Source organism: Habropoda laboriosa, unplaced genomic scaffold (assembly GCF_001263275.1).
Source record: "Habropoda laboriosa isolate 0110345459 unplaced genomic scaffold, ASM126327v1 scaffold64, whole genome shotgun sequence".
NCBI lineage: Eukaryota > Metazoa > Arthropoda > Insecta > Hymenoptera > Apidae > Habropoda > Habropoda laboriosa.
Window position 1 is genome coordinate 1706003 of NW_017100183.1, and position 23924 is coordinate 1729926.

The 23924-nt window shown below is 44.0% G+C and overlaps 3 protein-coding genes and 1 pseudogene across 3 annotated transcripts in view; all 4 read left to right on the top strand.

Moving 5' to 3' along the window:
- LOC108579186 (long-chain fatty acid transport protein 4-like) overlaps positions 1-716 on the top strand; it is a 9640-nt gene extending 8924 nt beyond the window's left edge. Inside the window, exons 11-13 of the mRNA XM_017942654.1 lie at positions 1-118; positions 200-255; positions 321-716. The exon at positions 1-118 is cut by the window's left edge and continues 24 nt beyond it. Of these exons, the coding sequence (XP_017798143.1) occupies positions 1-118; positions 200-255; positions 321-419 (273 nt within the window). The 3' untranslated portion in view covers positions 420-716. The remainder of the gene's footprint in view (positions 119-199; positions 256-320) is intronic.
- A 568-nt stretch (positions 717-1284) lies between these two features.
- LOC108579166 (5-oxoprolinase) lies at positions 1285-7629 on the top strand. Its single transcript, XM_017942622.1, has 21 exons — positions 1285-1980; positions 2042-2227; positions 2307-2545; positions 2626-2788; positions 2846-2931; positions 2996-3197; positions 3388-3648; positions 3736-3855; positions 3929-4130; positions 4193-4409; positions 4484-4622; positions 4703-4980; positions 5046-5306; positions 5394-5499; positions 5559-5726; positions 5790-6034; positions 6110-6221; positions 6292-6516; positions 6587-6768; positions 6834-6993; positions 7477-7629. Exons 1-21 carry the CDS (start codon positions 1816-1818, stop codon positions 7615-7617), a joined length of 3858 nt encoding a protein of 1285 aa, XP_017798111.1. The 5' UTR covers positions 1285-1815; the 3' UTR covers positions 7618-7629.
- A 2381-nt stretch (positions 7630-10010) lies between these two features.
- LOC108579249 lies at positions 10011-11553 on the top strand. The gene is made up of 3 exons (XM_017942736.1): positions 10011-10233; positions 10835-11322; positions 11393-11553. Exons 1-3 carry the CDS (start codon positions 10156-10158, stop codon positions 11394-11396), a joined length of 570 nt encoding a protein of 189 aa, XP_017798225.1. The 5' UTR covers positions 10011-10155; the 3' UTR covers positions 11397-11553.
- A 4689-nt stretch (positions 11554-16242) lies between these two features.
- Positions 16243-17029, top strand: LOC108579147 (annotated as a pseudogene).
- Positions 17030-23924: the final 6895 nt, after the last annotated feature.

A 23924-nucleotide genomic window follows, 5' to 3' on the forward strand; every position in this document is an offset into this window, starting at 1 on the left:
ATTTACGATCCAGAGAATTCTCTCAACATCAAAGAAATGGCGGAAGGTTTGAAGAAGGCTTTGCCATCGTACGCGAGACCTCTTTTCGTTCGAGTTTTATCGGAGCTACCGATGACTGGTGAAATTATTGCAATCACTTCTAACACATTCACGATCCCGATACATACAACTTAATACTAAAATTTATTCCTACAATCAGGTACGTTCAAGTTGAAGAAAAAGGACCTTCAAAAAGAGGGATTCAACATTAAGAAGGTAATTTCGGAATTTCACTGTTCAACGCTGGAAAACGATACAGCACCTGCAAATTCTGTTTCTAGATCACAGATCCGATCTATTTCCTCGATTCACCTGGCGTCTACGTCAAGCTCACCGAACAGATATACAACAACATCCACGAGGGAAAAGTTCGATTGTGAACGGTTTAAAAAAGAAACACGATCAAAGTATAAACAATCTCGATTCTTCACATTTTCTATTATGTATAATTCTTATTTATTGACGAGAGAAAAAGAGTCTACTCGATCTTCTTTTTCGCCTATCTCCGCGAGTTTTCTTCCTATCGTGACATTAACTAGACGAAATGCCGCGTATTCACACGTATATCTTTTACAACCTATTCCATTCTACGAGCTTGAGCATCGGTACTCGGTGATCCCGAAGTAGAAAAAGCTCGTGAGAAGTAAACGTTAGCGTAAATTAACAATTCCCCCCCCCCCCCCCTTTTTTTTTTCCCAGAGGTGGAGGTGTGTAACGAGACACGATAAGCGACTGTCACTCTGTACGATACTCTGTATGTATGTAAAATGAAACGCCGCGTCGTAGTTTAATAAATTGTCCCCTTGTTGAGAAAAAGCAATTTCAACTGGACTTTGTACCATCGAGCTGCCTTATTTCACGCCCACCCGTTGCATTGTCTCTATTACGAGCACGTTGCTGCGCAGTCTCCGCGCAGAGAGTACAGTAACCCCCCTCGTTATCAGACCTAACGTAGTATCAGATCTAACGTCACACGAGCTATGATCGAACGAGAGATTCATTTGAAAAGGAAACACTCGACACGGAGCAGAACCTGTCGATTCTACCTTCTCCAAAAAATCTGCCTCGAAAGGAAAAAAGAAAAACAGTTCTGTTCGAGGGAAAATTCTGTAAATTCGACGATAAACTCTCGATAGAAAATGAACTCAGGATGATATCTCTCGCACCGACCTAACCTCAATCGTCGTCCACGACTGAGAACCGTTATGAGACTCGGTGCGAAAGAATTGTGCGGTCGGCGGCGGGCTCGCGATCATCTCGTTACGCAACGCTCGCTATCGCTGCGAGGAAATGGAAAAACACTAGTAGTACACAACTGCGTCGGGTTCCGCTACGGTGCTGCTGCTGTCGAGTGTGCGATTCGAGAGGATACTTGGCACGAAGCAACACCTTCGAGTTAAATAAAGAAGTGTCGTCGAGTATGTCAAAAGAGGAGAAGCTAAACGAGAATTAGCCACTTAATGGAGATATCGTTGTTAATCACCGTGCCTGATCATCGTCACCCGCACACTTCTATTTCAGCTACTTCGAAAATTTTCTCGAATCGTCCATCCCGTCCACCGAATAATCCACCTTGTTTACTCTGTTATGTGTACATTCTCGGGGTCCTGTGAATTCCGTGTCTTATCAGGCAGCCGAGATCTTATCGGGCCGACAATTTAACCAGCTTTCAGAAGCTCTTAATCACCGTCCGACGAAACAGTGTCATTCGACTGTTTCGCACCGAGAGACGTATCGCGATAGCTCGTTCCAACGACGTGTCGTACACGATAGAATATGGACCAAGAGAAGTTCGAGTTCGCTATAGATCGCGGCGGCACGTTTACCGACGTGTACGCCAGATGTCCAAGCGGCAAGATTCGAGTGATGAAATTGCTGTCGGTGGATCCTGCTAATTACGAGGACGCGCCGCGCGAAGGGATTCGGCGAATTCTGCAACAGGTACTACTACTCGTTGATGGGATTGCCGCGATTCGACGTGGTTCACGTGGAGTAATTTCAGGAAACCGGGAAGAGAATCGAGGGAGAGATCGACGCGTCCTTGATATCGTGGATCAGAATGGGCACCACGGTCGCGACGAACGCTCTGCTCGAGAGGAAAGGCGCGAAAATGGCACTTTTGATTAACCGAGGATTTAGGGATCTGCTTTTTATCGGGAACCAAGCGAGACCGAATATATTCGACCTGGTTCGTCTGTAAATCCGATCTTATATCTTTCTACAGGCTCAACATTTTGTGCAAATCAGCGTCTTGTTTGTTTTTTTAGCAAGTAGCCACACCGGAAGTGTTGTACAAAGAAGTAGTTGAAGTTAGATGTAGAGTGATACCTGCACTGCCAGGTAAATGTCAGTTAGAGAATAAAGAGTGGCGCAGAGTAAAGGGTTCGACAGGTGAAGATCTCTTCGTGACTCAAGAGCTCGACGAGGAAAGACTGAAACGGGATTTGGAAGAGCTGAAACGATCTGGAATCGAAAGTTTGGCCGTTGTCCTCGCGCACAGTTTCACGTCAGTCGTTTGCAAATCAAAATTCCTACATTCCGCTATGTTTCACATTTTTTTACTAACGTTTCGTTTATGTATTCTAGATACGCCGAGCACGAGATTCGAGTAGGCGAACTAGCAAGACTAGCTGGCTTCTCTCAAGTGTCGCTTTCTCACCAAGTTATGCCAATGGCGAGAATAGTCCCTAGAGGATTCACCGCTTGCGCCGATGCATACTTAACACCTCACATTAAACAATATCTACAGGTATTTTTTTACTACGTCGATTTCATTCCTTCGGGAAATAACGAAGCATTGCTTCAGGGTTTCTCTTCTGGATTCAAAGACAAACTGAAAGGCGTGAACGTATTATTCATGCAGAGCGACGGTGGACTGACTCCGATGAATTCGTGAGTGCATGGAAATTGACGGAGAAACTGAGGGGAAGAGTTGATTTAATTACTTCTTTCGTAGATTCAACGGATCTCGAGCCATCCTTTCCGGCCCCGCAGGCGGGGTCGTTGGCTACGCGATCACCACTTACGGCAAAGAGACCGATTTACCGGTGATTGGGTTCGACATGGGCGGCACTTCGACAGACGTGAGTCGTTTCGGCGGCAGCTACGAACACGTTTACGAGAGCACAACCGCGGGTGTCACGATCCAAGCTGCACAGGTACACCTATACTCTTCAATCTCGTTCAATTTTCCAAGAGAAATCCTCTTCAAGCCGTTGAATTTCTGAGAAAGTCTGGCGAACGAAGTGAAAAAATCTTGCACCTCGATCGAATTGTTAATCTCGTAATTAATGCATTCGGCGTTACAATCGATACGACCTTCTCAAACGTCTCGAAATTGGGTTGAAGTTGGACGTGAACACAGTTGCGGCAGGAGGTGGATCGATGCTTTTCTTCAGGTCGGGACTGTTCCAAGTTGGACCCGAGAGCGCCGGGGCTCATCCCGGACCGGCTTGCTACAAGAAGAACGGTCCTTTGGCTGTCACCGACGCGAACCTCGCTCTGGGAAGACTTCTGCCCGAGTATTTCCCCAAGATTTTTGGCCCGAATGAGAACGAGCCGCTGGACAAGTCGCGAACTATGGAAGTTTTCGAAATTCTCACGAATCAAGTACTGAACGTTCCGTTTCTCAGCTAGGAAATTAGAAAAATTATCCAATGATAATCGTTCGTTTAAACGGAGAACTTTGCTTTGTAGATAAACGAATTTTTAGCGGAGAAGAGTCACGGTGGTAGAATGAGCGTCGAAGAAGTGGCGATGGGGTTCGTCAGAGTGGCTAACGAAACCATGTGTAGGCCTATACGAGCTTTGACACAGGTACAGTGTCAAATATATGGAAATTTGCATAAACGTCCATTTATTCCAACACCGTTTCTGTGTTTTGAAACAGGCAAAGGGTTACGACACATCTCGACATGTTTTAGCGTGTTTCGGCGGTGCCGGAGGACAGCACGCGTGTGCCATAGCACGGTCCTTAGGAATGGGAACTGTTTTCGTTCACAAATACGCTGGAATCCTGTCGGCTTACGGGATGGCATTGGCTGACGTGGTTGAGGAAGCTCAGGAACCCAGCGCAGAAGTTTACGAAGAAGGTACACGATCTAGAGAATTCCTAACGCGACGAATCTTTAAAATTTCTTCTGTTTCAACTCAGAATCATTCTCACGATTGGACAAACGCATGGACGCCTTGGAGAAGAAAGTTCGAGCCAAACTAGCCGCTCAGGGATTCACAGATTCCCAAATAGTCACCGAACCGTTTCTACACTTGCGTTACCAGGGCACAGACTGCGCTCTGATGTGCACTCCCGGCAAAAATTCCGAAAACAAAGGCACGAGACACGGAAACTTCCTCGCTACGTTCTTGGAAAGGTGAAACTCCGTTCGATAAAACTCCTATTCCCAAAAATACAGAAAAAACCTAACAATAATCTGAATTAATCAAGGTATCAAATAGAGTTCGGTTTCACTATGCCCAATCGAAAGATCCTGGTGAACGACATAAGAGTGAGAGGCGTAGGAAAAACTGACGTCGAGGATGATCCAATTCTTCCTCCTCCCAGCGAGCTGCCGAAATTAGAAAAGGCAAGCGCAAGAGATAAAAGCACTTAATTAAAGAAATTATTAAAGAAAGAAGAAACAACTAACGAAACATCCGTCTATAGACTACGATGGTCTATTTCGAGAGCGGCTACCACGAGACCAAAGTGTACCAATTGCACGGTCTATCTCGCAGCCACGAGATTCACGGGCCAGCCATTATAATGGACAGCTTGAGCACCCTTCTGATCGAACCTGATTGCACCGCATCGATCACGCCCCGAGGCGACGTGAAGATAACGATCGGTCAAGGCCTGAGGACCGAGGTCACGACCGAATTGGACACCATTCAACTGAGCATCTTCTCTCACCGGTTCATGAGCATCGCCGAGCAAATGGGCAGGTAGGTCGGACGATAAGACTTACCCGCGTTTCAGTCTCTCGTAAATTCGGATCTTGGCCTTCAAGGATCCTTCAGAGAACCTCCATTTCGACCAACATCAAGGAGAGGCTGGATTTCTCCTGCGCTGTCTTCGGACCCGACGGAGGGCTCGTTTCCAACGCTCCACATATACCTGTACACCTGGGCGCCATGCAAGAGACTGTGCAGTTTCAGATGAAAGTTTTCAAGGGAGAATTCTCGAGGGGAGATGTGATTCTGGCGAATCATCCTTCCGCCGGTGGATCGCATCTTCCTGATCTTACCGTCATCACTCCGGTTTTCTACAAGTATTTCTCTTTTTCTTCCGTTTCTCGGGGATTTTTAGAGATGGTAATTTGTGTTTTACGCGTTGAATTGGGCTGTTTTTCTTCGAGGGACGTGGAGAAAGCGGTGTTCTTCGTGGCAAGCAGAGGGCATCACGCTGATATCGGAGGAATCACGCCTGGATCCATGCCGCCACATTCTACTTCTTTGCTTCAGGTACGAGAATTTTGCGAAAATTCCAAATCTCCGTTTTGACGCGTTATTGTCATTTTCAGGAAGGAGCGACCTTTAAGAGCTTCCTGTTGGTGCACAAAGGCGTGTTCAGGGAGAAAGAATTGACGGAAGAGCTGATGGCTCCTGGGAAGATCCCAGGAAGCTCCGGAACGAGAAATCTGACCGATAACCTGAGCGATTTGAAGGCTCAAATTGCAGCTAATCACAAAGTAACTATCACGATCATATTCCTCGTTTCTCATTCTCAATTTTTCCTAAATTTCCCATCGCAGGGATCGCTCCTAGTCAACGAACTGATCGATATATACGGTCTCGACGTGGTGCAAGCGTACATGGGCCACATTCAGCACAATGCTGAAGTTGCTGTGAGAGATATGCTGAAGTCTGTCGGTAGAAAATTGATTGAAAACACTGGAAACACCGTGGCAACTGCTGTAGATTATTTAGACGATGGAAGCCCTATTAAGTTCAGTTTGAGCATCGATGTAGAGAAAGGCGAAGCAGTCTGTGATTTCACGTGAGTTCTCTTTATCGGTACGAATGAAATTGATCGATCAGAGTGTGTTACTTGAAGAAAGAACGAAAATTTCAGTGGTACAGGGTACGAAGTGTGGGGAAACTGCAACGCACCTCGTGCAATCACTCTTTCAGCGCTGATTTACTGCTTAAGGTGTATAGTCGGTAGAGATGTTCCTCTGAATCAAGTAAGATTCATCTGTCTTCAAGTGCTATTCACTTTGCAGTTTATTTCACTGCATTCTACCTTCTTCTCAGGGTTGTCTCAAGCCTGTTCAAGTAATTATTCCCAAAGGCTCTCTGTTGAACCCTTCAGAAGAGGCAGCAGTGGTAGGTGGCAACGTTCTCACGTCTCAACGCGTGGTGGACGTCGTTCTCCAAGCTTTCGGAGCTTGTGCAGCCTCGCAAGGTTGCATGAATAACGTGACACTAGGCACGGAAGAGTGGGGATATTACGAAACTGTCGCTGGCGGCAGTGGAGCAGTAAGAATGTGAAAACCTCCGCTTCTTATCTCTTCAGAGACGATGTTTCTTCATCGAACGATTGTTAAAGGGACCAACGTGGGACGGAAGAGGAGGAGTGCACACGCACATGACAAACACGCGAATCACCGACCCAGAAATATTGGAACTTCGCTATCCCGTGATTCTCGATAAATTCTCTCTTCGTCCTGGAAGCGGAGGAGCTGGAGCTCATCCTGGAGGCGACGGAGTCGTTAGAGAAATGACTTTCAGGTGATCGAATCGCGTTTCGATCCTGTTAAACGATACTCTATCTAAGAGAATCTTCTCTTTCGCAGAGCACCTATGATGCTATCCGTGTTAACGGAAAGAAGAGTGAATAATCCACCGGGTTTAGCAGGAGGACAGCCAGCGCAGAGAGGAAGGAACACGCTGCAACGAGCTGACGGAAGAAGGATCAACTTGGGTCCGAAGACCGCGGTACCTGTGTGTCCAGGGGTAAGAACACCGGTATCCTTTACAGTCGACATTTCTCCGCGGAATGAATCGCGTAAAAATTTACGCAACGTTGTAAAAATCACAAAGGTGAGGATCTCGATTTCGAGAGAGAGAGAGAGAGAGAGGCGAAACATCGAGCAACCTATTCGCGTTTTACATCGAATCGTAAAAGATTTGATCTCCAACGATACGATTCATACTGTTTGCAACTTATTATTGCCCGCGTATATGTATGTGTGTGTAGTTTAAAAAATTTACGTGCATATTACCTGTGTTGTTATTGGAAAAACCAAACTATACTCTACGAAGCTATATCTCGCGCTGTATCGAAGAAAATGGAATACGAGCTTTGGTCTGTAACTTTGCTTTGCTCGTTCCACGATTTCCAATTTCATTTTTCGCGAGAAAAAGCACGAAAGAACGAGGCAAACGGTAAATTTCGTTTAAACTTTGCTCAAGTTCGCCGTTTCTTTTTTCACCCAGGACACATTCATCCTGGAAACTCCGGGAGGCGGTGGTTACGGCTGGCCAGATCAGAAGGTTCCGCCGGTCCAAAGGAACTCGTCCAAGTTCCTCGAACGCGGCAGCGTGTTCGAGTATAGAAAAGCACAAGAGTCTGTATAAACACGCACACTCCTCGACGATAATAATTCATTTAGCAATTGCAAAATGCGCACAACGTTGCCACACTCTTTGTTCTGCAGCCTGTACCTAACCGGTTGAAAGACAATAAAAAAGCAAGGTGAATGAAAACGTTTCCACGTCCTTTCAATCGTCCACTCCATCGACTTTCGATCCGTCCCCGATATAATCATAAACGGCGGAACTACTCGTGAGAGGGTAATTTCACCCCGTTCAATCTGTCGCTAAGCGATTTATTCACAAGTTTCTTAATAAATCGAAGCGAGGGGACCGAATCAAATTTACTGGAACCCGGGCATCGATTTGCCTTGCACGCTTCATTCGCCACCAGGACGCGATGGCCACCGTTCCATTTCCGGTCGCAGTAATTGCTGACCGAAATATCGCGGCTCCGTACACGCGCGCAGCTCGAAACTTCCGATTGCACTTCCATTTGCGAGAAACGCTTCTTAGCTGCACGCGATCTTACTCCGCTACCGATGCATTCCCATTCAAATCCCATTTCACTTCGACATTTCCCTCTGTAATGTCTCAGACGTCTCTTTAAATCTCGATAAATTTGCTATTCTTGAAAATTTCGACCAAACACTCGAAACAAATATTCTTTGAGCCGTGGATCTGGGAAAAATTCAACAAGAAAGGAGAAGAAACGTAACTTTGCACGCGATCTTACTCCGCTACCGATGTATTCCCATTTAAATTCCATTTCACTTCATTTCCCTCTGTAATGTCTCAGACGTCTCTTTAAATCTCGATAAATTTGCTATTTTTTAAAATTCCGACGAAACACTAGAAACAAATATTCTTTAAGCCGTGGATCTGGGAAAAATTTAACAAGAAAGGAGAAGAAACGTAACTTTGCACGCGATCTTACTCCGCATTTCACTTCATTTCCCTCTGCGATGTCTCAGACGTCTCTTTAAATCTCGATAAATTTGCTATTCTTGAAAATTTCGACCAAACACTCGAAACAAATATTCTTTAAGCCGTGGATCTGGGAAAAATTCAACAAGAAAGGAGAAGAAACGTAACTTTGCACGCGATCTTACTCCGCTACCGATGTATTCCCATTTAAATTCCATTTCACTTCATTTCCCTCTGTAATGTCTCAGACGTCTCTTTAAATCTCGATAAATTTGCTATTTTTTAAAATTCCGACGAAACACTAGAAACAAATATTCTCCAAGCTATGGATCTAGAAAGAATTCGACAAGAAAGGAGAAGAAACGTAACTCAAAATCGACCAATTCCCTGCCTATTGTCGGAACCATGAATAGAGTAGCCATCGATGTTTCTCATACGCTATTGTTGAAAAAAAAAAAAAGTAGGAGAGTCAATAGTACTTATTTCACCGACTTCTGCTATAGCTAGAAAGCCTCTTTGTGCTCCCATTCTTTCGCCACGAGACTCCCACACCCGTTCAAGAAACGTACCACATTAAAATTCAGCACGTCTCTTGGCGTGTTAAGGTTCGTTCACAATTAGCTCGTCAGAAAGATCCCGAAGCAGCTCCGTACGTGATGGTCTTGCGGAGAGAAGAGAAAACGCGTCGGTTTCCCAAAGGATAAGCTCGAATTTTCTTGTCTCTCTCGCAGGAGGAGAATAGCAGCGACACAAGAGTATGTTGATTGAAAAGGTGCGAGTTTCTTCCTTGGAAGTGCTACTCGAGGTCTAATATCGTTGGAAAGCACTGCCTTCGTTTCACCGATCGTTTCAGTTTCTCCGAAAAGGGAGTGCGCGGGAGGCCACGTTATGATCGGGAAACGATAAAGTTTCACGCGAAAATGTTACGAATGGCCGAGTGTTGGCGAAAGGGGAAAAGCAGAAAAGTTGCATGAAAAACGACGATAGTTCGATCAACTTTTCCCTCCACTCTCTTACACAAGTTATACCCTTTTCTCGTGGATACGCGAGCGTGCATCGGCTACTCGCTATAGCGAAACGTTCGCCTCACCGGAAATCCTGCTGTCGTTCGAGGAAAATTTCCGAAAGAGTCGCTTGGAAGAATTGTTTTCGTTCCCTTTGTGCGTATTCTTCCAAACTATCCGTCTTCCGACATTTCGACATTTCTCTGTGTTTTCCTAGAAAAATGTCACCGTTTCAGACGTACCGTTCCACCTGTGTTTAATTTACCGCAATATTTCAGCCATTTTTCAATAGTATTCGTCGTAGTTGCAGCGAACAACAGACTGTGCAAACGTTAATTAACCAACGCGGCTATTAAGTTGCGGTAAGCTTCGAGAATATTGAATCATCGATGCAATAACTCTTTCTAGACACCTGTCACATTATTCTTTCGCCGCGTAATCCTGCTTTTGTCTAGGATCGAATAAAAAGCTCGGGTGAAACGTTCGAATTAACAGTTTCATCAAGATGAATACGATAACTCGTGCAACCGTTCTTTTCGCAGTTTGCTGCACCGTCTTTACCGGTGTATTCGGCCATGATGGGAAGCCTGTGGAGGATTTACTTAGAGACATTTTCATTCCGGAAAGGATAGTCCTAGATTCTTTGAATACAATGGAGCGGATTGCGAAGAACTTAGGGAAACTGATGGAGGACATCGGAAAGGGGTCGTTCCCGATCGACCCTCTATCGGTAAGTTCGATTCTTTTCTTGCGAAACTATCTCAACACATTCGCGTCGAGGCGTTTGGAGCACTTGATAAGAATACGGGTGATTCCGCGTCTATTTCTTTACGCTGGGAAAAAACTGCTGCAACTGATGAATATTTTTCAAAGAAATTTCATTTCATTCGTGAAACATCTGCTGTGGCATTTCCGAAGAGAAATTCATCTGCAGCGTTTTATAAATTAATTTTCAGACGGATGAGAACGAGTGAAAATCTCGACGAATCCGACGCCAGTGTGTTAACCCTGTATGGGCCCGTGTAACTTTCAAGTCACATACTAATATATCGATATTTTATTAAATAATTGAACTTTCTTCCACAAAATGGCACAAACGTCTTGTTGTACAATGTCTCCTTATTAACCAGTAACTTTCTTGATAACCGTTGTTACTTCAAAGTTACAATATGTATTCGTTATGATAAAATTGTCGAAACTGCTGAATTCACTGTTATTCTGTACTTTATAGGTCGATATTTGCTAATTTTACGTTACATAAATTCTTTTACAGTCAAGAAAAATATTCGGCCCATAGAGGGTTAAGTACTGTACGTGTGTCATTTTTCCAGAACCTGAAGAACATTGTGCAGCAACTAGAGCCTGTAAACTCACATATCGCAGAGCATCCCCGGCACGTGGAAAAAGAAGGCCGCGACCATGATCCGAAGATCGGTCGCAGATCTGAAGTAGATGTAGACGTGAAAGGAGTCCCCGACTCTGTCAAAGACTCCGACTCTATTCTAAACATCGGTCGCAGATCTACAGTAGATGTAGACGTGAGAAAAAGAGGCCCCGTCTCTGTCAAACACTCCGAACCTATTCTAAATATCGGTCGCAGATCTACAGTAGATGTAGACGTGAAAAAAGGAGTCCCCGTCTCTGTCAGAGTCTCTGATCCTGTTCCAAAGATCGATCGCAGATCTACAGTAGATGTAGACGTGAGAAAAAGAGGCCCCGTCTCTGTCAAACACTCCGACCCTATTCTAAAGATCGTTCGCAGATCTGCAGTAGATGTAGGCGTGAAAGAAGGAGTCCCCCTCTCTGTCCAAGTCTCCAAGTAAGCTTCCGATCCAAACGGCAAACTTAGCCTCGATCCACGCGTTCCATCTCTTTCTTTTGTTTTCTAGCTAACGCCGTCGCGATGCCGATCCTCGCTACTCTCGTAACTGGTACAAGGATTAGAAATCACACGTCAAAGCCTAATTACCTACGAGAAACCTGTATTACGTTCGTTAGAAATTCTCCTTTCCAAAGTGTACTTCTTTTCGATTGAAATAAAGTAGATAGCCAAGCATAGATCGTGTCAAGTTTAATTCCTCCCCGACACGTGAACCATCTAAGCTCGAAAAATAGAGGAAAAATCGCGGATGATTGTTAGAGTTTCGAGATAAAGCAGTGGCAGCTCGAGGGATGTTTCCGTCAAGGATGAGGCGAGGAAGAGAGTTATTACACAGCTCGTCGCTCATCCACAGTGAGATTTTTCGACGGACGTCACGGGAATGAAACGAAGGAACGAACGAATGGACCGACGCTTTCGAACGTGGTAATAAGATCACGCTGGTGAAATATACCTGTTATTACAATTATTACATACACACAGACAGAGGATTAACGATGGGCAAATGCAGGACTGTATCTGGTGAAATTGAAGGTAGCACGCGTTCGTTTCTTAATTAATCACGTTTCGACACACAATGCATATTTCACGAGCAAAACGGTTTCTCGCTAATATGCTGATTATCAATTTAATCGTAAGTTCGGATGATCAAATTAACCGCGTACGCGGATCGTATTAAATAGGATCGTTTAATCAGCGACGTATCACATATGTACATATAATATTTTGCTTAATTCGTGACCGAATGATCCCGGACTCGCGTTTCACCCTGCCTACTCGTTCGTTCTCCTTTAGTCGCCGGTTGCTCGCTTTAAAGAAGTCCTGGAACGTTCGACATTTTTTTCCACGGCTTCGTGGAGGAAAAAATTTCCACGAGTCTCTGGTGGGCGATAACGAGAAATATCGATACGGTAAACGGGCAGAGGAGAATTTCGATAGAAAATTTCAACCAACGAATTCTCTCCTCTTTTTACTTCCGCGCGCGGATTATTCTCCACGGATTACCCGCGTTTCGTATTTTATTCGTCCAGCGGTCCGACCATAACTCCGTGGAGAATTGCCCGGTCGAAAGACGAGCTCCTCTCCATCTCCCGGTGTCTACTCTGAGGGACAGTCTCTCGAATTACTTCGTCGATCCGCCGAGAGGAAATAGGAGAGACGGCGAAAAGTGGTATATTGGTTCGTAAAAAGGCGAAGTGGTTCGGTTGGCCTTATTATTCTATTCGATAGAAATCGATACAGCGCGGGATAAGGAGAACCAGGGAAATAATGGTTTAATTTTATTTGAAACCAGACAGAGGGAGAATAATTCTCGATAGTTTCTCGCATGCTGTTACGAGAGGAGACAGGGTTGCGTCTCTCGGGAAGTATTCTTTCAAGAGGAGGAACACTTACCCTTCGTGACCGAGACGCTCGAGATTTACTGGAACCGCAGCTGGACCTTCGACGATTCGTTTCCTCGAGGGGTGAACGTTTCGGGTATTCTTCCGGGATCCCTGTACAGGGAAGTATTAAAAAGTGTATCACTTATGCTTGTGTATAATTCAAGGGAAAGGTTTTATATTTTTCAAGGGTAATAAAAACTTCTTCAATATAACTGTCGTTCTTTGTCAAGTACTTCATAAGTGACTACGTTTCTCTGTCAAGCTCCCAAACGATCTCACTCGACATTTTTACATATTCCGAAATGAAACGCAAGGGGAACTTTTCAAAGGATCTCACTCGACTCTTCGATATATCTCCAAGTGAAAAATCGTCTTGCATATAATTACTATTCTCTATCGATTCATTTCCAACTTGCTCGATCAAATTCTCTTCACTCGACGTTTTTATACATTCCGAAATGAAACGCAAGGGGAACTTTTCAAAGGATCTCACTCAACTCTTCGATATATCTCCAAGTGAAAAATCGTCTTGCATATAATTACTATTCTCTATCGATTCATATCCAACTTGCTCGATCAAATTCTCTTCACTCGACGTTTTTATACATTCCGAAATGAAACGCAAGGGGAACTTTTCAAAGGATCTCACTCGTCTCTTCCACATACACTACCGGCCAAATGTTTGGAATCATTGTTCATTGCAAGTTACACAAAAATTTCTAAAAAAAGGTTATCAATTTTAAGAATTTTTTAAGGAGCTTTTTGTCATTCAAATGAATCGAAATGAGGTCAAGAGCTATTGGCTTCCACTGTTAGATTTATCAGTCAGTTAGATAAAACAAAAATTAATCTAACGCCTTACTAGGAAGTATATATTACGTTTGTATACGTTCGGAGAAATCCGTTTAGCCTTACCACTTTTATTTAGTAAAAATCTAAATGTTTATGATACGTGACAAAAGGCCCTTCGGTCCCAATTCTCGGTCCGTAGACAGTGCTCTTACCATCAAGTAGAAAAGCGAACCTTCCTTGTGTCCAATAAAAAGTTTATAGTTTAAAATAAGGATTATTAATTATTTAACAACCAATAACTCCCATAATCCAATATCCACTACATAAATTTCAAGTTTATAAAGAATTAGTGTATTAGAATATTGATGTAAATTGACAGGTGATTCCAAACTTTTGGCCGGTAGTGTATCTCGAAATGAAAATCGTCTTGCATATAATTATTATTCTCTGTCGATGGATTCTGAAGTCACCACGTTCCTCTCTCAAATTCTCAAACGATCTCCCGCAATTTTTCCGTATATCTCAAACTGAAAAACCTCTCGCATACAATAATTATTCTCCATCGATACATTTCCAAGTTCCCAAATCAAATTCTCTTCGGCAAAAATTTTTCCATACCCCGAAGCGACGAAACGCCTTTATCGTAACCCCATAACTTTTCGTCGCTCCCTTTCGCCTCGCCACTTCGGCGACTAGAAATTCGCGAGAATCTCGTGGAGGAGGGAACGGCCGGCAACGAGACGGATGAGTTCCCTTCCGTTTGAAGTCGTCGTGACACGCGAGGGTCCGTGCTCTGAGCTCACGGTAAATTGCACGCGTGTTCCCGCTGACGTGTATGAATTACTCCGACGAAGGAAAAATGGAGGACTGGCCGAGCAGATAACGCGTGTGCGCGTCCGAAATCGTTGCTGCGAAGGCGACAGTTCCTTGCGGCGGAAACGACTAAGCGCGCAGCGACTACAACCAATGGAAACGGAAACTGGGCGAACGATAAAAGGGTGGTCAGCTGGCGGCGGTGGCACCTTACCAACCGACTCGTTCGCATAAATCTCGCGTAACGTCCGCGTACTCCTAAGTGTATGCGCGATCTTCGAGAGGAAACGGTGTACATGCATGCACACCGTCTCTTCTACCATAAATCGTCCCGTGAAAGACTGCGCGCGAGAATAATTTTCCTTCTCCACCGGCGTATTTTAATGTTTAACACTTTGCACCGAATTCGAGGACGACCGGTTGAGATATCGCCGATGGTAACCAGAAAGTATGGCCTCGAAACTGCCAATATTACGTAGCTGCTGCAAGAGGCTCGCTCGAGTTGCGATTGTTTTACAAGTGCCGAGAGTATTAGGTCTGTCGTAAGTGAAAAATGTATCGAAAGGGAGATTGGGAAATTGGTGGACCATCGGGAAATGAGATTTTTATTGTAAAAAGGGCGCACATTTTATTAACCCTTCGACAGTTTATCCCGCGCGAGACTCGGGCAAAGCGACAAATTAACACATTGAGCGCCGGCCCCGCGATGATGTGGAATATTTTCTATTTTTTTTTTCTATTTTTCATTTACTATTTTAAAATGTACTAATTTACGAAAATGTATAATGTTTTGAATATTTTTTTTGGCTACTCATTGATCAGAAAGAAGCGAATGAGGCTTCAAGTGGCCGATACGTTGCCGGCGCTCAGGCTTTAAATGTCTCTTAGGTCGCCGGCGCTCAATGTGTTAATTAAAAAGGGACGAAATATTATTGACATATAGGGTTACGTATCCCTTCTCTTAAAAATGATCACACACGACGGAATGTAATACGTGCAAGATATATACCTTTCTTTTACCACAATTCGTAATTTGATTGGACTGTCAAAGGGCTAAATAACACGACGAAATCGATTTCCTCGAAGCGGCATTTCATCGTATGCGCCCTTTTCCCATCAAAACGCCTCAATTACATCTCCAACGATATTCTCCCGCTACGTTTAACTCAAGCTCAAGCTAGACTGCGATAAAAAAAGAAGAGCGTGTATCAGAGTTTACGGCTTGACTTATTGGATTCCACTCTGCTACACGAGTTACCGTCCCTCTTTATGCCTCATCTATTAAACACAACAAACAGCCCAGGCTCCAGACTAGAGAGTTCACCCGTGGAATTGAGTTTCTACGAAAAAATTGAAAGAGTCTACCTGCGTAATGGACGTATATCTACGCGACACACCGGGAACTGAATTTTAAACAGAGTTAAACTTTCTCGCTGTAGGTGATCGTTCAACGAAGCGACGCTCCGAGTCTCTCTAATCTTTCCATGCGACACGCTCGCAACCTTCTTCTTACGGTGTTTGCCGAATATTAGAAGCAGCCTTCAAAGGAGGAAGGAAATTTAACGAGTTTCCACGGCGCATTGTCTCGTAATGATATGCGAAATTTGGCTCGGCGGTAGGCGTTTCCCCGGGTTTAAAGCGAAAACCGGTTGGTGAAATCTTTTTTCAATTACCGCCGGCGAAATCACCAGGGCTATTAGACGGGCGAACGTTCACGGGTGAAAGATCAACGGAGAAGTTATAATCGGTGGGTGAAAGTTCGATCAAACGGGACTACTCTGTTTCGTTTAATCGAGTCGAACGTCGAACGAAACGATCGTCTTTCCAACGAGTTCCCTGTCAATACCGAGGTTAGCCCAGTCCCTCGAAAATGTCCAAGATATTCACGCTGGTCAGAATTCCCGCGAGGTTAATTAAACGGAGCGAAAGTCGGAGCTCGGGTAACGGGAAGGATTGGAGATTTAAAATGAGGAAGCTCGCGTTTAATTTGTCCGTGTTTAATAAATACGGGCTTTACACCGACGACGTGAGGGATCACGAAAATCCTGTTGTGGCAGAGGCGCTGCGAAGGCTGCCCAAAGACGTGCTGGACGCAAGAAATTTTCGGTACTCGACGAGATATTCTCCTTCTGTTTTTCAATTTTTCAGTTTTTTCACACTGGCGTTCATCAGTATTAAGACACCTACCATATTCCTACAGAAAGTATTCCATTCCTTAGCCACAGTCAGCTTTTCTACTTTTCATATTAATCAGTGACATAATCAACGACACGACAATTTACGCCCGCGTCGTTCACAAGTATCGTCGAAACTCCACACCGAGTCATTTTCCCCAGGATCTTAATAACTTTGTTAATGACTGCTTTTTCAGTTCGCATTCGCGTCTTAATACTCACGGACTGGAGTGTATGTACAAACGCGTGAATTCTCGAGTGGTCAGGGGAAAAGGTGAATTTTTCAGGTTGACACGAGGGATGCAGTTAGACATGATGAAAATTTATCTACCCAAGGAAAAATGGACCACGTACGAGCAGGACCTGGAATATCGATATCTCACTCCGTACGTACGGGAAGTAATGGAGGAGAGAATGGAGATTTACAATTTCGGATGTTCTAATTACGGTAAGGAGGACTGGCCGGACGGTATGGTGAAATAAAGCCAGCGTCGCCGTCCCGTTTTTCAAATATGCAACGCGGAGTGAAAAACGGTACGGCGAAAGAGCAACATTGAAGGATGACCGGTGGCTGGTACGAGCTTTAACGAAATTCAAGTGAAGGTAATATAGCTGCATCGATCTATGCAAAGAAGATCCCTCGCTTTGTTGGGAATATCAGTGGCATTTACGATAGCCCGGCAAAAAGTAACGGAGACTGTAAAGTGATAATAACGGCAATAAAGATGGTAATGGAAGCGACACTCTGGATAATCGTAAATTTTCATTTTCCAATCCTATCTTAACACACTGCTCGACCGATCAATTACGCTACATAGATGTGCAGGAATTTTGGAAAGATTTCCGGGGAACGGTGGTAAAGCAGCATTCAAGAATAACTCGTTATCAGACTGCGGATTTTTATCAGTATAATTGAAAAAGTAGCAATTTTTTTATTCGCTAAATATTATAGCGAGTGCTATATTTTCGGTTTACTTATGTATTTTGTTACATTCTGTGTATTTCCGTGCCTTGGAAATTTCCATAAATGCATAAAAGTCCGCAGTCTACCAATAAAAAAATACACCTATTTCTCCTTCCTTCCCCAAAGTGACCACTGTAAATTTTTGAAAACGATGCAATCTTTCGTGGACGCGCCGTATTACACCGCAGAACGGTACGCGATAAAAACGAACGACCACGCGTGAAAAAATCCTTTTCGACGATATCTATCTTCAATTTGTCAAAGAGAGAGGGCGTCGCGACGATAAAAACGGATGGCGTTAAGTCACGGTCGCGATTTCGGTTCTTCATGATAAATTCCTTTTTGCTCGCAGCCTTAATTATGGACCACGCATTCAAGTATCGCTCGAGAGATTTGAAAGTTGCTTCTTCAAGTGCATCGCGCGTTGCACCCGCCTCGGCTTCAAGGAGGCTCTTCAAATTCCATTCTGACCTAGACAGGATTCGCCCTCTCGGCCTCGGCTGCATTCAAAGTGCACCATCGTGCCACCAGCCGCGGACACATCTTGCAATTGCACGTCCCCTTTTATCACCGGGTATTCCACGTGATACGACTTCGTTACGATATTTTCGCCACGGAATATCCTCTTAATTAACGGTTAATTATCGACGATACTCTTTGTGCAAATTTCCGAGATATCTGCACCTCGTTTTCGCCACATCTGCCCGACGAACCGATCTTCAGGCGAGCATGTCAGCACGTATTTACGTTAAAGTGATCTGTTAATCGCGTGTCAATGGGGAAAGGACACTTGGTGTTTTATCCTGTATTCGGGGATTTGACACGCAAATTTTCAGGAGAATCTGGCGGAGTACTTTCGATTCCGTATCGAAGAAATTGAACGTCTGATAAACCTAAGGTGGCACTTTAGAAAATGGGAATATCGACAGAAAACAACTGCGAAGAAACTGCGATACGGGAAACGGTGGACACTAAAAATTAACCGCACAGCCATTAGCTCGATAAGCTTTTCAAAAGATTACTTTCTTCGAAAAAGTTGGCAATTGTCCGGGTTGGATGTGCTACCTTGCGACACAGCCCCGAGCTCGCACGTTTTCTTTTAACACTAATAGTAATTAGTAATATCTATCGTTGAACTGTTCAATATTATTCTGTGGAGAATCGTTTTCAATGCCCGTTGCTCAATTCCTCTTAATCTTTCAATTTACCTACAAAACCCGTGAAATTTATTACACGCAGCAAATGCAACATTACGCTTTGCGATTGCACAGTTTGCCACAATTAAACGCAATTTCCGTTTTAATTAATTTCACGTACGTTACGCTCACGTCGATTTTCATCGTTCGCCCGCGTTAAACTTCGAATTTGGCGAAATAAAATTTCACACAGAGGACCGACCGTGAAATCACGCGTCTTCGTGGAAAAATATCCTACGAGATTTCGTAAAGTCGACCAAGGTACAAGAAACGATAACGAACGTTCTCTCTGCTTCGTCAACGAGGACTTTTAATTAGAAAATCGAGTCTACGCGGTGACAAAAAGTTGGCAAGGAGGTAACCCGCGGTGTTGAGCTTCGCATTACGGTTCTCGCGAGCACTCTGACTTAGTTTTAAATTAATAATACTAAGCCTGGTTGAGACGATTGATGTTAGTCGTTATGGTATGGCTATGTACGATTTGTTTCTTATAGTGTCCCTTTCCTTTCCTTTCGAGTCCTTTTGATTTATTTTCGATTTTTTAACTGATTATCCTGTGCTCCGCGCAAACCTATCCTTAAATAGTGCGTGCGGAGGGCAGTGACGGGGGATGAGACACGCGGATTGGTCGGTATAATGAATTTTAAGTTGGAAAGGGAAGACGGTCGGGTTTTTGCAGGTAATAACCTTATGAAGCGCCTTGACCCTACTAAACATGCGAAAACTAAATTCAAAGGCGAAAAATGTTAATCCGTGAACAAAGGACGACGGTGCTCGTCGAAGACATTATGGAAGGTAACCGATGGTCGATGGCTTCATTAACTCATTATTGCTACGGGCCAGTTCAGAGGTTCATAGACGATTGACGCTATTTACAACAGTTAAACTCTGGACTGGTTTATGGCGTGTCGTTTTAGGAGAGAAAATTAAATGTGAAATTGAAAGGGAACACCGAATAATGGGGTTTCGATTGTATGTGAGATCGGCCTCAACACGCGGGCTATATCCTTGGAATATCGAGATTGTAACGCGAACGAAGAGGGGAAAAGGGGGTTCGGTGAATTTGGCCGGCGGTAAATAAGGCGTTCAATGTCCTGGGCTCGCGCGACTCTGCTTTACAGAGTAGCGACGAACGGGGAGGCTTGCTTATTCATCCGGAAACAAAGAGGGGTGACGTTATTCGCCCCTGCCCGGGATAGTTAACACAAGTCATTTTCAACAAGTAGGAACTTCGGCTGGCGATCGTAATTCGATAACTCGGTAGTTTTAACGACGTAGCGGGACCGATCCTCGTTCACGTAGCACTACATACATCGCCTCGAATCCATTTATTCCATGTACTTCGTGGCTTCGTGCAACTCACGAGCTGTAGAACGAGGCTCGATGTAGAATCGATTCGAAATTCCATTCCCGGGATATACACGGACTCGGATAAAAATTTGCGGTCACCGTATAAAAGTTCGAACCCTCCCAAGTTTCGAAAACTTAGCCGCGTAAAGGCTAAGACATTTGGATTTATTGATATGTTAGAAATATTTAAATTAGGGAAAATTCGAGCACTAAATTCTCTTTCCGAATTTATACATTTTTCGGTAAAAAAGTAAATGTTTATTTCTTTGGCGCTTAAATTGTTCACCATTTGAAATAGTCAAATAAGTATGCTTCTATGCACTTTTGCCTGCACTCTACTAAATCGACTGCAATCGAACGAGTGTACGGTGTTCCTTCGAATAAGGGAGTCAGGCTACGTGTCCTGAGAGTTTCTCTCGAGAGTACACTCTACGCGTACAGCACTCTCGGTATCGTGGACGCTAGTAAAGTTGACTCTCGAGAGCAACTCGCGGTAGTTTAATGCTTCGCACTCGGAGGTGATTTTGCAGTAGGAAAGGTTGCAAATTGGATCTTCTTTGAAAATTTTTTAAACTAACGTAAAACGTATTCTCTGTTTCACTACGGTGACTTTTATGGAGGACCGTAGATCTGCTGTCTGTCTTGATTAATTATTTACAAAGTGACAATTGTTTAGTGTCGCTTCTCAGTCGCCACTCGATTGCATAGCTAACTCTCAAATGCAACCATAACTATAAATAAACCTAGCATGCAACGCAATTATACCAATAGTTAATCTCATCAGCAATGGTAGGCTCTCCTCGATTTTCATTTAACTCAATTTTTTGATCGTGTACGTATGTATACACGCACACAGATTATCTAATTACATTATTCACACTTATACATACCACAAAAAGCAGCTACGCAGCTCGAAGGATCACGCTGGTCGTTTGATTCTTCCCCCAAGTCCTGCAGCTCGTTGCGTACTTGAATTCGGCGTCACTGTTTCTTGTACGCAGCAGCAATTTGTTAACGAATACACTAACTACGCTAACTAAGTAAATTGATTGGGAATCCACGTTGTTCGAGGGAGCACTGAATTTTCGACAAGACTACGATCGCAGGGAATGAGCGTCGCTCGTCGAGGAACTGGTTCGACAGCTTCGTAAACACCGACTGAGGACATATCGTCCTACCCGATTTCAGCTCGCGGTATACGAGCTATGCTCGCTTCGAAGGAAACCTAAGGGTGAGTCACCCAACACGACTGTGTCTCGTGAAATCGCGAGGCTCGCGATATTTTTTCCGAGAATACATAAGAAACGCGAGTGAGGGTCGTTGAACGTGTATCAGGCAAAACAGAGAGTTGGGTGTTTATGCGAGAGTGAAAATATCGCGAGTTGCTCTCGAGAGTATTTCTCGCGAGTGGACACTAAGTCTGAGAGTGAAAATATCGCGAGTTGCTCTCGAGAGGATTTCTCGCGCGTGGACATTAAGTCTGAGAGTGAAAATATCGTGAGTGGACACTGCGCCTGAGAGTAAAAATATCGCGAGTTGCTCTCGAGAGTATTTCTCGCGCGTGGACACTAAGTCTGAGAGTGAAAATATTGCGAGTTGCTCTCGAGAGGATTTCTCGCGAGTGGACACTAAATCTGAGAGTGAAAATATCGCGAGTTGCTCTCGAGAGGATTTCTCGCGCGTGGACACTAAATCTGAGAGTGAAAATATCGCGAGTTGCTCTCGATAGGATTTCTCGCGAGTGGACACTAAATCTGAGAGTGAAAATATCGCGAGTTGCTCTCGATAGGATTTCTCGCGCGTGGACACTAAGTCTGAGAGTGAAAATATCGCGAGTGGACACTAAGTCTGAGAGTGAAAATATCGCGAGTGGACACTGCGCCTGAGAGTGAAAATATCGCGAGTTGCTCTCGAGAGGATTTCTTGCGAGTGGACACTGCGTCTGAGAGTATAGCTCCGCTCTCTGAGAGTACAGCTCAGCTCTCAGAGAGCTGAATAGCTCGAATGGATACAAAATCGTATTGCTATCGGACAGTCGCTTTGCATACACGCAGCAGTTTCGTATTCTCGAGAGAACTCTCGTGTTTCTCGTAAAAAGTCTGGAAAGAAAATTAGTAGAGAAATGAAATTACCGATTTAATCACTCTTTACTCAGAACAGACTGTGGAATAGAGAAGATGAAGATTATCGTAACAGCATCGGAAAAGTATCGAAAGAAATTGCGGCAAATTTTCAAAATACGCAAAATACGCAAATTCTCATTCACTCTTTCGCACTTTTCCCATTCTCCGTGATAAAAAAATTCTAAATGTATGCTAAATATGTAAATTGTTTAACCCATTGCAGACGCAGGACTACACACCCCATTGAGATACTAATTTTTTCTGAACATATAACTAAAGTTCACTATTCTACTTTTCTTTCAACTCAAATCATTTCAAAATTCTATTTCTTTGAAATCTAAGCAAGTATACAAGTGCATGCCAAAGCCAACTATTTCCATTGCTTAAAAATATCCAAGTTATTAGTTGCATTCCTAGTACTTTATGAACGCATATACGAGTTCATCGTCCTCAAAAGTTTAAAAACGAACGTCGAAGTTTTTCAATAAAAAAAAAAAAAAGAAAAAAATTCACCTCGTTCAAAGGAGTACTGTGCTCTGTTGCGTTCAGAATTGAACGTTAATCTTTACCTCCTCGAAGATGGACCATTCCATCATTTGATCTCGAAGCGATAGATCTTGCTCGGACATAGGGTTTCATTCAATTAGCAAACCCGGCAGGAGAGGCTGAACTGGTACAAGCGTGATTATGTTGCGGGGCGCGTCTCCCAAAAGGCAGCTTGAGCTTTGACTCCGGGAAGGCGATCAAGGCTCATGGTTTAGGCCCGTTTGCGGGGGCCGGGACGGAGGTGTCATCAAAGTTTCACCAAGAAACTCCATCTTCCTGCGGAAACGCTTTGGAACGGACTCCACCAAGAGCTATTCGCAGATTACGCGATCGATTAACGCGAAACGGGGCTTTGTCCGAGATTGGAGCTAGTTGGATTTGCCCGATATCGATGGATAGACGCTAACAGGATATATTCTGGTTGATCGAACTTGACAGCTTCCTGCTGCTTGCGCTAATTAAATATCGACCATGCCCTTGGTAATAAATGAAATCTTATCGTACGCGTCAAATGTTCAACCCGGAACATTTGTTAAGTCCAGTCGAAGGTAATTATTAACGTTCCTTAATTAAACTAGCCTCTGTACCATTCTCTACGATCTTACAATAGATACGCTATCGAAATTTACATCGATATTAAATTTCCCACGAGATCGATGGCAATTTACCTCAATTCGATTGATTCGAATGACAAAAAATTCTGAAAAAAGCTAACTCTTCTGGAATTCTTTCACTCGCAACGCGGAGTGATCTCAAACTTTCGACAGTGTACGCGTGTAGCACCATTTAGAAGAGTATTCATCGACAATTAGAGATCCAGATCGCCTCTTATCAACGTAGTTGCACGGTAAAAAAAGGAGGAAGACGATGTTTCCCTGCGAGTGAAATAAATTTCTCCCGTGGGAAAGAACCGGCGAATAGAGGATCTGATTAGCCTCTTGTCTCGAGGCGGAAAAAAAGGAAATCGCGGCCTGGATCTAGCGAAAATACGCGAGCACAGTCGCGTAGAAGAGGCATCTTAATTTTCGCCGAGGCGCAGTCGAGTTCATCGGTCATTTTTTCCCCTTTGCAGCTAACAGAGAGCCGTGTGTATTCAGTCGGCGTGAATTCCTTTATTATATTACTCGCGAGACGAATCATTACACCGGCAAGACGAGTTTCTTAAGGCGGGAGGAAAGGAAGTTGCACGACAATGCTCT